The 15430-nt window shown below is 46.0% G+C and overlaps 1 protein-coding gene across 1 annotated transcript in view; it reads right to left on the bottom strand.

Moving 5' to 3' along the window:
- The window catches only part of Pygb (glycogen phosphorylase B), a 46790-nt gene extending 32796 nt beyond the window's left edge, over positions 1-13994 (bottom strand). The window contains exon 1 of the mRNA NM_013188.1: positions 13643-13994. Coding sequence (NP_037320.1) covers positions 13643-13885 — 243 coding nt within the window. The 5' untranslated portion in view covers positions 13886-13994. The remainder of the gene's footprint in view (positions 1-13642) is intronic.
- Between the last annotated feature and the right edge of the window lie 1436 nt (positions 13995-15430).

Raw genomic sequence — 15430 nt, 5'->3', positions numbered from 1 at the left:
GGTAACTAGCAGGTCCTTAGACAGCGCTAATCACAGCAGCTGCTAACAACTATCTGGTTCACAGCCCATTGCTTCTTCCTTTTAATCTCCTTACGCTTTATTTGCACTACACTTGAGCCAACATATTACTTTATAGAGTTTCCATAGTGAGAAAGAAGCCATAAGTCCTGTCCAGGCGAGGCTTATTAACAAATGTGAAAGCACACAGAGTCCAGCTAGATCCCAAGCCACCTAGGGAAACACTGAGTGCTAAGGTCCAGGCATAGCAATTCTTTTTCATTACGTACTGTGTACATAGTGTATTCCCGGCCTTACCCAAGCGTGAGCTTCTCCAAACTTCTCAACAGATGCCTTAAAATAAACTCTACATGGGTTGAGCACCTCTCATCTAACACTTACTTTCTTTCTTTCTTTCTTTCTTTCTTTCTTTCTTTCTTTCTTTCTTTCTTTCTTTCTTCCTTTCTTTCTTCCTTCCTTCCTTTCTTTCTTTCTTTCTTTCTTTCCTTCCTTCCTTCCTTCCTTCCTTCCTTCCTTCCTTCTCTTTTCTTTTTTTTTCCAGAAGAGAGATGTTGGAATAGTCAGGTTTATGCAAATACTCCAAACTCCAAAATCTAAAAACACTATGGTTCTATGTGTTTGTGATAAGAGACTGTCAACCAATATGTACTATGTCTTTTCAAAATATTTGTGAATATGTATGTATATGTGTGCTTAACTTATAAATGAAAATATAATATTGTTATTTGATATTAACAAGGAACACACTCTAGTGGTTATGGTGCCTCTCTAAAATATCTTACTTTGTAACACATCAGCAGCCCCAGCCTACTCTTCTTTCCTTAGGTCAAGAATGTTCACTGTTTGTGTAAAGGAAGCTCTGTACAGCCTCTATTTGAAATGAAAATCGCCAGCATTGCCCTGTGCTTTGGGACCAGCCAATAAAGTAAGTCACTGGAATACACTATGATCCTGAAATAGTCCATATGACAGCTACAAGCACCACAAAGTGACTAAGGGGCAATTAGAACATCCTGGACAAGGGAATGACACCGGCAAGGAATGCATGCAAGAGTCCATTGCAGTGCTCTGAACAGTATACAAATGAAAGCTTATGGTGTTGTTAATATCGGAAATGGATTTCAGAGGGGTCTCATAGATCTACCTCCCAAATACTCCAGGCCATTGCGCTTTGTTACACACACACACACACACACACATACACACACACAAAACCTGATGACTAATACCTATTGTTGAAGATACCACACCCTTGAGTTATAGGACACGGAGAATCAAGCTGGTACCAATTGGTCGCTGCATGCCTCTGGCTTTCATGGTGCTCAACATTCAGTAAGTGGCCCCCTAATTTCTCATCTTTCAGGGCGCTCAGCTCTCATTATCTACGTCACATCCACTCCCTCCAAGGCTCAAAGACCATCAGGAGAGGGAGCAGAAGGAGCTTAAGTTCAAGTGGTCTGCACTGAAACATTATTTGCTGGACATGAAAGGGCTGCTGGATGCACGAACTCAGAGCAGCCGTGTCTGCACACACAAGCACTGCACCTGTCTGCACTCACAAGCACTGCACAATATCAAGCCAGTCACAATCCTGGCACAAACATGGGGGAAGATTCGTGAAGTCCCACCCCTAATTGAAAAGATATTGACAACCGATGGCTGCTGGGGGTGGGAGAGTATGTTTTTCTCAGAGATGCTCCCCCTGAAAAGCTGCCCATACTTCAGTAGAGGGTCCTACACCACTGTACATATAGACAATACTTAGTGGACTCAGTGTATCTTAAAAAAAAAAAAGACATTAAAAAAAAAAAGCACATGAAGTTGAGAGAGAAAGAAGGCATAGGGGAACTGGGGGACCAAGTGGTTTGATCAAAATACATTATATGACTGTATGACTTTAACACGAAGAAAAGCCTTATGGGTTCGTTTCTAGAATTCTCTATTTAACATCTTAAGACTGCAGTTGACTATAGGTAACTCTGAAAGCACAGGTAACGTGTACAATTGGGTATACTGCATATACAGGCCTGTGTATGCCCATTTATCTACTGTTGAGTTCTCCCTAAGAGACTATAAAAAGTTGACCAGTTAGGAGTAAGATCCTTCCTTTTTAAATGTTCTACTTTGCTTTTCCTAAACTTGTGTTCAAGTGTGGGCATGTATGCTCCAATGTTCCATGATGGCTGTGTGGAGAATACATGACATTTTTTGGAATGAGCTCTCACCCCCACCTCACGGAGACAGTTTCTCCTTTTGTTTCTGCTGCTGCACTGCAGATTTCAGTCAAGCTTGCCTCTGAGCTTCCAGGTGATTCCCCTGTCTCCTCCTCCCCTCTCAATACAGGAGTACTAACTAACATTACAGATGACGCCACCAGATCCAGGTTTTACTGGAATTTCAGGGATCTGAACTCGTTTGAGTCATCTCCCCAGCAATCTTTTTAAGACATGGGTCTCACTGTGTGGCCGACACCTGGAACTCTCTCTGGGGATCAGGCCAGCCTTGACAGCCTTGAACTCAGAGATCCTCCTGCCTCTGCATCCTAAGTGCTGGGATTAAAGGTATGCACCACCATGTTTAGCCCCAAATCTATATTTTTAAAGTTTTTTAGTTTGTCCTTTCTGCCAAAATGTGTACCTTCCAACCAGCACTCTGAAAAGAAATGGGCTTGTGAATCTCAAGAGATTCACCCAGGCTCCCAAACCATACTGGGCCTACACTTGAAACCTCTGATTCCATTTTCCCACCAAGCTGATCACTACCAGGCAGCTTCCTCCACATAAGCGGAGAAGCCACTGGCCAGGGACAGCCAGAAGCACTGGTCAACCAATGGGAGCCTTGGCCTTGACAGTTGGGAGATGCTTTTTTTTAGGGTTTTTGCAACTGGCTTTTTAAGAATTTCATTCTCGTCATCTGTGTTAATACTGTTTTTCCCGGTTCCTTAAGACGGTAGAGTAAATCCTGCAACTAAAAGAAGCTTGTTGGAGGAGCCAGCCAAGAAAATGGACAGACTTGATGATTCAAATTGAGACCCAATCCAGGCCTGAGCACAACACAGCCACCCTGCAGTTTCCAAGGTGCCAGACTGGGGCTCACACATCACACCACTTTAAAGGGTCATTGCAGAACTCAACAGTGGCGACCCTGGGAAGAAGCTGTGAGGACACCTATCCAAGCCCCAGCTTGAGAGCCACTCTTCAGTGCTCAGCCTTAGCCTTGCCTACCCTTCAGGACCATGGTGCTCTGGGCTTCCCCACTCAGGGACACGGGTGAGAGAATCACCTTCCCTTCACCAGCTAGAGAATGGCAGCAGGATCCCTAAACCCTCACATCACTGTTGGCCTTTCTCTGGAGTCTGTCCATCTACCTACAGAAAGTATTTAGCCTTTGTTTGGAGGTTGCTTTTGTTTAAGAGTGGAACTCCAACGCTTCCCTCATGTAGGCAAGTACTCTACCCGTGAGCCACTCTATAGTCTTCAACCCCCTTTTCAATGTTAGTTAATTATACGCAAAGCCTACAGTACTAGGAACATCCCAGGAAAGCAGTAATGAAGCTCTCTGGCTATGCAGGTGGAAATTTGAACACAAATAGGATATAAGTAACCTTCCAAAGCAACCTTAGAAGGCAGAGGACTCCACAGAAATGGAACTGAATAGCAGCAGGTGGAGTCTTAATACTGATATTTTTTATATTGTCTTCTTTTCTGGGTTTTGAGACAAGACCTAGCTGGGTAGCCCTGGCTGGCCCTGAACTTGTGATTCCATTGCCTCTCCTGAGTGTTGAAATTACAGACATGCGTGTGCCATCATCACCACACCTGGTCCAATCACTGCTGAGCCTTTTAGACGTCACAATCCTCAGCAAACTCCTTTTCCCTCTTCTGAACAAAATCCTTAAATGAAGAGTCTCCATTTGCAGAAACAGCATTTGCAGAAATGGCTGGGCACCGTGGTGGAAAAGGAAAGAGAATTTTCCACACTCTGGGCACAAAACAAAGACTTGGGAAAATGCTTTCATCAAGATAATCAAGACTGTATGTAGTCAGCTGGTCTGAGATCTGTCTTCCTGTTCCCAGGATCATGTGGCCACACTCCTTGTCTATCTAGTTCTGTGCATTTTTCATACACACAGAATTTACCCATCAACTGACTGCCGCTGCCCGTCTAAAGACACTCATATGACACAAGCACACAATGACAGACTAGTGAGCACAGTAAACCACAGGCCGGGTTCTGGAAGGCTCCTTGTCCCTTTAGACACTGAGAGCCATACCAGAGCCTAGGTCTTTGCCCTCCTGCTTCCTTCCTATAGGATGAACAAAGCCCAGACATTTTCCCAGTGTGAACTGAGGTCTAGTGGGAGAGGAAACACTAGGCGGTGGCGGGGGGTGGGGGAGTAGGGGGGGTGTTCTCCTACCTAGCAGACAAGACCTGCCCTTACCTTCTAACCATAGCACAGTATCCATAATACAGCATCTCAGTTCTTCAGTTCTTGTGTGTGTTTGGGGCATGGGGTATCACTCCTAGATCGGCCTTACAGACCAAGCACGGCATCTGCTGTAGGATATGTGGCCTGCCTGCAACAACTCCTGTGACCTAATTTGATAAGTACTGTTGAAAGACCCCTGGAGCGGGGAGACCCTCACTCAAGTCTCGGGATGACTCGACCCCCCAAGAACTCATGTAAGACTGTCCTTGCTGTAATTTACACGAGGTTTATTGATAGGAACCAGTGCACTGGGGTCGAGACTCATATCCCACGCAGGGACAGTGGAGTTCTACGACCAGTAGCTGGGAGAAGGGGTATTTAAAGGAAGAAGCCACAACCCAAGGTGGCAGGGATGGTGTCATATGAAAAATCACAAGGAAAAGTTTCCTGTCTCTCAAGATTGCTTAACTTTATGGTCGTTAGTTCCTAGGAGAAGCTTCCTGCTTCTCAAGGTTGTTCTCTAAGATTTTAATCTAACTTTATGGTCAGCTAGTTCCTGGGAGAAGCTTTCTATTATCTTTACTAGGTCGGAAATCACATATCTAAGGGCCTTATCTTAAGTCCTTTTATCTAGTTCCTGGGAGAGCAGGCTCAAGAAATGTGACCTTTTACCTACTTACAGGTAGAAGGCAGGGTCTGGAATTTGAGGTATTTAGGGCTTCTTAGGGGTGAGATAGCATTTTTAAACTTCTGACTTCTTAGCTGAATTTTTTATTCTTTCATTCACCACTTCCAGTGGCTAGTTCTAATCATAGAACTAAATTTTAGTATCTTTATAATATTGGTTTTCTTGTCCTCCTAAAGCATGATACTGTTGGCGTAGCATCAGAATCTGTACAGCACTTATTCTTTCTCTAATGAAGGTAACTAGTTTATTTAACACACAGGACCTATGATCAGAAGCAGAAGCAAAACTAAGAAGGGTCCCATAAGGGAAGATATCAGAGTAGTCATCCAAGGAGATCTACTAAACCAGCTCTTGAACCATCCCTCATGTGCTTCTGTCTCTGTCTTTTATCTCTCCTTAGTTCTTTAGCTTCCTCTTCTTTTTGTCTCTCTCCTTCCCTAGCTTTCTGCTCTTTTTGTCTTTTTTTTTCTCAGTCTCTCTGTCTGCCTCTTACAGCTACTAGGTGCTGTCCACTTTTGTGCACAGACCCTGATCCACACTTCAACCTTACTTTCTTTGCAACTTACACTAACTCTCTCAGCGACTTAGCTTAACCCTTCAAGTTTCTGCAAGTTTTTCTTCATATCTTTTCCTTACTTTAGCCAAATTGGTGGGGCGTTTTTTCAGCCCCTCAGAGACCCACCATTGGAGTCTGACAGTAGACCTGGCACTCCCTACCTTCAGGTGTACTGAAGTCAACAGGCAGAAGTGAAGGCCTTCCATCCATGTCTGGAACATTTTTTCTGGCCTCTAGTAGGATTCTGTATTTCCTGTAACGGCTACTAACAAGCATCTCAAGTGGGATGGTGAGAAAACAAGAGAGTCCAGAAAATAGAGGTCCGCTGAAGAGGACAAATAGCATTCAGTCACACAGAAAGACAATCAAAAGATTAAGACAAAAAAAAAACCAAAACCAAAAACAAAAACAAAAACAAAAGTACGCACAAAAAGAAAAAACAAGTGGCCACCGCGAGATCACCACAAAACTGAACTGACTCAGACGAGAGCTTCTGTGAGCTCACCAAAGACAGATGAAGGAGAGCGGATTCCACATCACTCTTCCTTCTCAACCACAGACAGAAGGGGAGCGGATTCCACTTCACTCCTCCTTCCCAAGGGGACACCAAAGACAGATGAAGAAGGAGAGCAGATCAAAAATAATGGTTAAGTCAAAGGTGCCCTCTGGAGGCCAGTCGACATCAAATGTCGGCCACTCCAAGGAGCAAAAAGTCTGCCACGGTCCCTTCTTAATCTCAACTGACAAGTTGTGTGCTCTAGCCTTCCAGAATACCAATGGTAACACAAAACAAAGACCTAAGACACACAGACAAAGACCATTCTAGAAATACAGACGGACAGAAGGGTGGGTCTTTTCTCCAATCCAGGAGAATCACCGAATCCTTACTGGCACCCAGATGGGAATCTCCCAGGCGTCCCTGGGGTCCCTGGGGTCCCTTCTCACCTCCTGGGACGTCTCCCAGGACAGCGCAGTCAGTGAGTCCCTGGCACGTCTACCACTCACACCCGTCTCTCCTGAGACTCGAGCCTCCGACTCTATCTGAGATGAGAGCAACTACAAAACCAGAACTCACAAGCAAATACAGACCCAGAGTTTAGCCAGCACAACACACAAAGACACAGACAAAGACACAGACGCTATCTCACCTCCAAATGGGCCTTCAGAGACCCGGGTGGTTACCGATCCCGGAAGAGCCCCCAAATGAAAGACTTTCACTGTGGGGAAGTCTGCTTGTGAGTCATACAAATCCTGTTTTGAGACGGGATCTCACTATGTACATTAGGCCATTAACTCACAGAACTCTGCCTGTCTCTGCCTCCCAAGTGCTGGGACTAAATGCACCACATAGTCAGCCTCTTGCAAACTTTAAATCTAGAATCATGACAATAAAGCTGTGGAACTCATAGAAAGGGCACAGGGTATAGCTCAGGGTAGAATGTTTGCTGGCCATAATCAAGACCTGAATTCAAAACCTAGCACCAACAGAAGTGTGATCTGCACACATCTATGTGGCCAGAGGAAGGCAACAGGTATCTGACTCTACCTATTATCACTCTCCATTTTATCTCTTTGAGGCAGGGTCTTTCTGGGTTCCCCAATAGAATTTTTTTTTCATTTTAAATTATATGTTTGGATGTGGGTCTGTGGGTAGCTATGTGCAGGGTTTTCAGAGATGTCAGATTGTCCTAGAGCTGGAGTTACGGACAGCTGGGAACCATCCAATGTGAGTACTGGGAAGTACTCAGGTCTTTGCAAAAGCAGCTTTTAGTCTTCATGGCCAGGGTGCCTGAACCCTTGTTTTATTTTCCTCATTCTTCCAAGTGGTAAGAGTAATAAATGTGAAGTGAACACTGCTGGAGACATGTAGCACAGACCTATAATCCCAGCAGAGAGGCAGAGATAGAAGGATTTGGAGGTAGGAGGCAGCTGGGGGCTAAGTGACCCTTTGCCTCAAACAATAACAAAATGCAAAACAGAATAAAGCAAAGGAGTGGAGTCTTTGTTATCCAGCCACAGCTGGTGTTGTTTAAGAGGTAACTGCAAGCAAGCCCCGAGAATGGAGACTGGCTGCCAGGGGAATCCCACAGGTGACTAACGGTTGGACAGTTCGGACTCAGTCAGGCCTTGACTTCGCTAGGCAGACAAGGATGAGCCTGAATTGGATTCTCCTGATCCACTAGGGTGCTGGAATCGTACTGTACGCTACAAGGCACCTATGGATGTTAATTCCTGGGTCAAACCCAGCCCTCTGTGCGGGCCAGACAAGCATTCCAACTGCAGAACTGAATCCTTTTCGCTTTTGTTTAATGTTAATAAACTTCCTGGCTTTACAGCATTCTGAAATTCTTTTCCATAGCAGTCCAGAACCCAGACATTTCTGAATGAGGTCTATGGTAGTTTGAATAAGAATGGTTCCCATGGACTCATACATTTGAATGCTAGGTTACCAGGGAGTGGCACTATCAGGAGGTGTGGCCTCAGCGCTGTCACTGCGGGTGGGCTTTGGGGTTTCGAATGCTGAAGCCAAGTCTGTTTCTCTCTCCTACTGCCTGTGGATCAGGATGTAGAACTCTCAAGCTAATTCATGACTGCCTGCACGCTGCCATGCTTCCTGCCATGATGACAATGGTCCAAACCTCTGAACTGTAAGCCAGCCCCAGTGAAATAGTTTCCTTTATAAGAGTTGCTGTGGTCATGGTACCTCCTCATGGCGACACAACATTGAGCAAGGCAGTAGCAATTAAATTTTTAATTAAATCAAAGCTAAATGGAGTGGTATATGCCTATAATCCCAGCCGGGAGGTTGAGGTGGGAAAAGCTATACACAGGGAGAAGTGTCTTTAAGACAAATAAAATGTAAAAACAAATTATGGATTTAAGTGTTAACCTCACCCCAAAACCACCTTCCTGTAAATCAGGACAATGTTAATGTCTAGGCACTGTGTCCTAGCCGAGTGTACACATAAAATTAACCATCATAGCCTGTCAGAGCAGGGCCAAAGGTGCATGCTCACTGACAGGAGTCTTTTTCTAGTCAACACTGAACAGCTTGCCAACCAACCGTCTGAAGCCAGAGGCTTGTATTACCTGCTGTTGGGGCATTACCTGCCTTGGGGGCATTCCTTGCTGTTGGGACATTACCTGCTCTTGGGGAAGCCTTCTGGAGGGAAAGAGTACCTTTATACATACAAGTGGGAACACATCAGGAGACTAGTAAGGTCAAGATTTCAGCATTAGCTCCCACTGTCTCTACAAAGCTCCAGATGAGGTGCTCACAGAATGGCCAGGCTGCCAGATTACCTTCCTCAGCAGCTGGTCCAGACACACTGCAAGACCATACAAACTCACTGTGACTATCTTCTTAGAAGAGCTGTTTTTGTCTTCAACCTACTGATACCATCAGGCCTCATACCTATGTTACCAAACTCCACGGGTTACTCAACCAATTATTCAAAGACCTACACAGAAGACCAAGCACCTGCACATGATAGCAACGTGATTTTGCTGACTCTTGTAAATGCATTTAATCTGCTATTTGCTCTGGTGGCCCAAACTGAGTTTAGCTCCTGACTTCATACTCAAATTTAATGCATCCTCTGCACTTGTTAGCCACAAAGAGAAGTAGGCACCTTTAGGGGCAGACTCCTCCATCAAGGCACATTCAAATATCTTTACTTCATTTTTAGCAAAACGTTCATAATACAGATGCAAGTGCCAAGATCTTTGCTTTAATCTTTCTTTTCTTTTTTGAGACAAGGTCTCACACTTTAATATTTTGAATGTATGCTCCCTGACCTTGGAACAAGTGTACTCGGGAGTCCACTACTTAACTAAGCATGCTTAGGAGTAAGCCACTCCTGTATATCCACAGGCCTTCGGAATAACATTTCAATGCCTGCTCTGTTCTCAGAGGGCATTGCTTTGGATATAACTTCCATACCATAAGTTTGCTGTAGATCATAAGTCTTGTTCTACCTATGCCTTGGCTATGCTTATTTTAGCTTGTGACTCACCAAGGTTCAGACCCAGTGTTTGACTACATCACAATGTCTTACTTTCACTGAGGCCTTCTACTAATTTGAACCTTTGATGTTACATGTTGTTCAAATCTTTCTGGATAGACTTTGATTTTTGGTCTTCTTTCTTTTCTTCCTCCTCTTCCTCTTCCTCCTCCTCCTCTTCCTCCTTCTCCTCTTCTTTTCTTCTTCTCTTCCTCCTCCTCTTCTTCCTCTTCTCCTTCTCCTCCTCCTTCTTCATCTTCCTTCTCCTTTTCCTTCTCTTCCTTCTCTTCTTCCTCCCCTTCTTTCTCTTCCCTCTTTCCCTCCTCCAAGGTAGGGTTTTACAGCATAGCCCTGGCTAGCCTAGAACTTACAATGCAGACCAGGTCTTGAACCCAGAAACCAGCCCGCCTATGCCTCAAACCATGTGCCACCACACCTAGCGAGACAGGTCTTTGGGACAGGGTCTCCTGAACGGTTCATGCAGATCTCAAACTTGCTGCATAACAAAAGATAGCTTTGAACTCTTCTGGTTCCCAGCATTTCTGGATAAAGGGAATGTCAACATTAAATGGGGGCATTTTACAAGCAAACATAAAACCTGACCATGTTAGAACGACAAAAGCTTCAAAAATAGACTTCCTAGCTCAACTCTTTGTTTTAAAGATGAAAAAGCTTGAGGCTAAGAAAGGCTAAAAATTACACCTAGCTAGCTGGTATGGGGTAGCACTCAAGGCCATCCTGGGTAACACAGAGAGATCCCACCTAAAAGGGGTTGGGGTGAGAGGTGTGGGGATCAACCCAAACACATATCACAAAGTGGGAAAATGAAAAAAATCAGAATGGAAAAGAGTTTGGGCTGAAAGTATTCACACTCTCAGTGGTAAGTGTACCCAGAAAGCTTCAGACCTTAGGTTTGATCTCCAGTACCACCAGGTAAAACAAAAATTGAAAAAAGGGTTAGATACAGGTCCCTTGCTGTGCAGAGGTCCCTAAACTGGGTGCCCTCCAAGGGGCTGCCATTTCAGGATGAACTTCTAGACCTTGTCAAAAAAAATTACAAGAATCTATATTATGAGTGTAATTACTGTTTCTAACAAACCTCCATGCTAGGGCTGGAGACATGACTCTGGTTAAAGCGCCAGCTGCCAGAGGACCTGGGTTCAATCCCAAGCACCCACACCTCAGGTCACAACTATCTGTAACTCAGGTCCCAGGAGATACCATCACCCTCTTCTGGCTTCCGTGGACACTAGGCTTGAGACTGGTGTACAGAAATAATTAAGAAAAGCCAAAAGCACGATGCCACTAAGTAAAAGAACAATCACCAGCCACAGAAGGGTCTAAGAAAGTCTTAGGGCTGTACACTCCCAAGACTGAACAAACGGACAGCTTTAAAAACTAGGAGCTGTCAGGTGACTCAGCAGGGGAAGGTTACAGCCACCAACCTGATCCAAGTAGTGTTCCCAGGACCCACACGCCAGAAAGAACTGACTGCCGAGAGTTCTTCTCTGGTCTACAGCACATGGATTTTGGTAGGGGATGCACCGGCCTCATGCACATGTATGCACACTCACATGCCAACAAAAAGTTTTACATATAATAAGAAGCAAAGTAAAAAAGAAAAAAGCCCCAAATGTTTCTACCAGGGTAGAGAAAAGAGGCAGAAAACAAACTGAGCCACACTTCCAATGTGGCTTAACTACACTTAACACTGCTCTGCTAGTCCATGTGTTTTCTAATCTCCCCTCCAGCGAGCGTGAGCAGCTGCAGTGTGCATAAAAGAAAAAAAATAATAAAACCACTGCTTTATCAAATAGGCCACCGTGCTTTCAGATCCCTCAGGCACTGCCAGAGCCTGGGATGCCTCTGAGGTGTTTTGTTGGAAGTACTCGCCTCACATGGTACAGAGAGGTAGGTGGACTGGCTAATGGTCAGCCATCAGTTACTGGGACAAACACTGAAAACCTGGGTATCAAACACTCACATCCGGGCTCTACCACTGTGCCACACCTCTCCTGCCTCTTGAGTGAGACAGGAGACTATGCTAAGGGTACCTCAAACTCTAAGGTAGCTGAGCCCACAGGAACATACCACGATACCTGTTCAATAGACTGCTGTCAGAGAGGACTAGACTCAGGACAGGAGCCCTACTGTGTCCTCCAACTCCTGGGAAGTGACCTTGAAGTGACCTTGAACGTGCAGGCAGAGCTGTATCCCTTGCCATCCACTGTTTGGACAACACCAGTGAGTCTGAGCAACACAGCTCTTCCACTAACAAGGCATTCTGGGGGAGTCTCTGCTCCTGGCCAGCTTCCCTGGCAGTTATCCCAAGCCCTTGTTGCAATAACCTGTTTTAGCCACTCGGGGCCACTTCTTTAGAAGCTGCCTTGCATACTAAATAGGAAGAAGCCCGACTAGCATTCTAACAGCCTGTCCTCATCATTTTATTCCAGGAAGGAAAAAGCCTCAGAGTGAGCTTGGAAAGCAATTGATTTTAGTCTTAGCAATTATCAAGTATACTTTAATGCCCTATAAAAATCACCCTAAAGCTCAGTCAGTAAGGCAGTTGTTGGGTGCCCAGGTTTCTACTGCAAATTAGATAGATCACTACTAACTGGCCCCAGACAGGCAAGTCTTTTCCTTGCTAGTTTTCATTCTATCTTAAAACAGGGTAGGCAGAATTCTCTGTACCAAAGCAGAAAAGAAAGGAAGGAAGGAAGGAAGGAAGGAAGGAAGGAAGGAAGGAAGGAAGGAAGAAAGGAAGAAAGGCCAAGGAAAATCTTGCAACAGGAGGATATGCAAAAAAAATATGATACATCCATAAATTGACCCGGAGCTCTGTTTATGAGTGAAGCCACAAATGGTTTGGGAGGAAACAAAAGCCACAAAATTGTGCAACATACAAATATGCATACCTGTGTATTTAGGAACAGAAATTACTTGGAAACATAAATGGCGAAGAATAAGGACCACTGGGGGCTGGGTGGAGCTGGCACAGGCCTTTAATCCCAGCACTGCCTTTAATCCCAGCACTTCGGAGGCAGGCTGCTGGGTCTCCATGGGTTTCAGGCCAGCTTAATTGTGTAGAGTTAACAGGCCAGCAGACAGGGCTGAGAAGTGTTGGAAGGTGGAGTGGTGAGAACTGTCAAAAGACTGTGGTCAGGTATTTTGTTTCCTACTAAGAACAAAGGTTTGCAAAATAGCGAAAGCAACTTCCAAACAAGTTTTGCCAAGGCGGAAACCTCAAAGGCAGCCTTCCCTGTGAGGATTCCATCTTTGAGTTTCTGATCCCTCCTGTTTTAGGTAGGGATTACAAATGATTTTCTTCTCTTCAGTCTCAGAGTAGGGGGTGAGGGGAGACAGGGGAGCACGGGACAGGACAATTCCCAGCAGATTACTGATCCCACCCCTTTCCAACTCATAAAACTACCATATCAGGTTCCAGTCCCCGGGTCGTCACTCGGAGCTGCAGAAAAACAAAGGGGGAGGGGAGTGGGGAGTAGAGGAAGCACCAACACTGCAGCCACTCGGAAGTGCACAGCTGGACACCAGCCGGAAAATCAGCCTGGACTACGCAAGAGCAGACCCCTAGGGTATTTCACTGGGACACTCAACTCCGCCGAGGGCAGAGAGGTCTGGCTCCATATTGCCAGATTCCAGACAACAATATACCGAGGGACTGACTGAGGTGGACAAGGGCCACTCAAAGCCCTACTTAGGGATTGAGGACTGCGAGCCGGGGAGCAAGGGGATGGTTCTCAATTAAAACGAAACCCGCTGGCGCCGGTACGCACGCGTCCTTCGAAGGAGGATGCTTAACTCTACTGTCACTTCATTGGTCACTGATGACCACAGAGCAACAGGGACCAGGCCCGTGGGCGATACTGGGGGGCGGGGCACGCCCTGCTTAAGCTCGGTCTCCCTCCCAGGGAGGGCGGGCTGCTCACCTTGGGGTCCCGTTCGTAGTAATGCTGTTGCGTGCGGATCCAGCGGCCCACTAGGTGGTCGCGAACCGTGTGTGCCAGAGCGAAGAAGTAGTCGCGGGGAGTGGCCACATTGCGGTCCTTGACCAGCGTGAAGTGCAGGTGCCTGTTGAAGCTCTTCCGCACCTCGGCCACGTCGCCTAGCCCGGCGATGCCACGCACACTGATCTGCTTCTGCCTCTCACTGTCCGTCAATGGCTTCGCCATGGCGCCAGATGAGGTAGAGGACGAAGGATGGACCAGGAGCGAGCAGAGAAGCCTCTAGTGCTGAGATGCTGCAGCGTCTCTGGCGCCAAGGACTGCGGCAGAGGCCGGCTGATACGGATTGCGCCTGCGCACTGCGCACTGCGAGAGGGCGGGCCCTTGTCGATGGGCGTTCCCTGAGCTGGAGGCGGGACCTCGGAGGAAGAGAACGTGAATGGAGAGATTTCAGCCGGGAAGAGAGCCTGGACAATCGAGGGGAAATGATTTATCCCTTTTACTGGTGTATCTGAGGCTGGAAAAACCGGACTGCAGCTTCCCCATACCTGAGATTTACAACCTTTATGTGTCAAAAGTAGAAACAGACCAGTGGCTGTGCCGGCCACACTGGAAGGCAAACTCTTGCCATCCAGGGACTTCCTGGAGTTTCTGGGGCTGCGGGCACTGACTGGCTCTGCACAGAATCACCAGATGTCTCCTTTAAGACTGTGCACTGAGTGCTGAGGTGCAGCTGAGTCCTGTTAGAGTTAAAAGACGTGAACACATGCTTGACAGGCAGCCCCCAATTCCTGCTAGGGCTCCTCACCAAGCCGACAGGTAGTGATGAAAACACATCCACGAAAATAAAAGGTTGTTTGTGCAAAAATTAAAATTTCAGAAGTCACACCAGAGTTTGTGCCTCCATGACACTTCACTTCAGCTCTAGAGAACAAACTGCACGGAACGCCTCAGAATACAAACTGCCGGTCTTGGCTGCAGTGACAAACACAGAAAACCAGCTGCAAATTAAAGATACAGCATTCTCTCCAAGGATGTGCAGAGGCTTCTGTCAATAACAACCCCTCTGCTGGTTAAAGAAAATTCCACCCAGCAAGAAGTCAGCCATGCACGTGGAGAGGTGGGAGAAACATTTCGTTGATGGGCTGGAAAGCAAGCTGTTTTATATAATCATACATCATAAACACAATAATACATGGCAGGTAGCAATACAGGCCTTGCAAATAACAGTGATCTTGGTCTGTAAAAGAACTTTTCTCTTAGCAAAATGAAAGAGGATGTACAACATGACCTTAGTTCCTCTGTGACAACCTTCCCTTCAGGCAATTTTGGCAAATGTTTGTTTTCCGGATAAAAGGTGGGGGTTTTTAACAAGGCAGCACTCAACCTACCTAAGTAAACTTTAACCCAATTTAATCCAACATAACTGGCCAACAAGTTATCATAAAATAATATATTCATACATAACATGTATGATTGTATGAATACACACACATATATATGTATACACACACACATGTATATATGTATGTGGGAAGCAGCTTCCAATGCCACTGCTTGTGGGAAGCAGCTTCCAATGCCACTGCTTGGCAATACTTACCGGGGAGCTCTGTGATGAGACCCTCTAATCATCTGTACCCAGGGCTGTCCTGTAAACTCCCTCGGCCCCAGAAGAACTACCTTTCTTTATTCTGGTGAAGCTTTCCCCACATAGTGAGGTCGGTAACTTGCCTTCCTTTGCTCCTTTAGGTTGGCTGATGGGGATGCAGAAGT

The sequence above is a fragment of the Rattus norvegicus genome, chromosome 3 (assembly GCF_036323735.1).
Source record: "Rattus norvegicus strain BN/NHsdMcwi chromosome 3, GRCr8, whole genome shotgun sequence".
NCBI classification, from domain to species: domain Eukaryota; kingdom Metazoa; phylum Chordata; class Mammalia; order Rodentia; family Muridae; genus Rattus; species Rattus norvegicus.
Note: the sequence above shows the minus strand (reverse complement) of the source record. Positions and strands in the feature narration are given on the sequence as shown.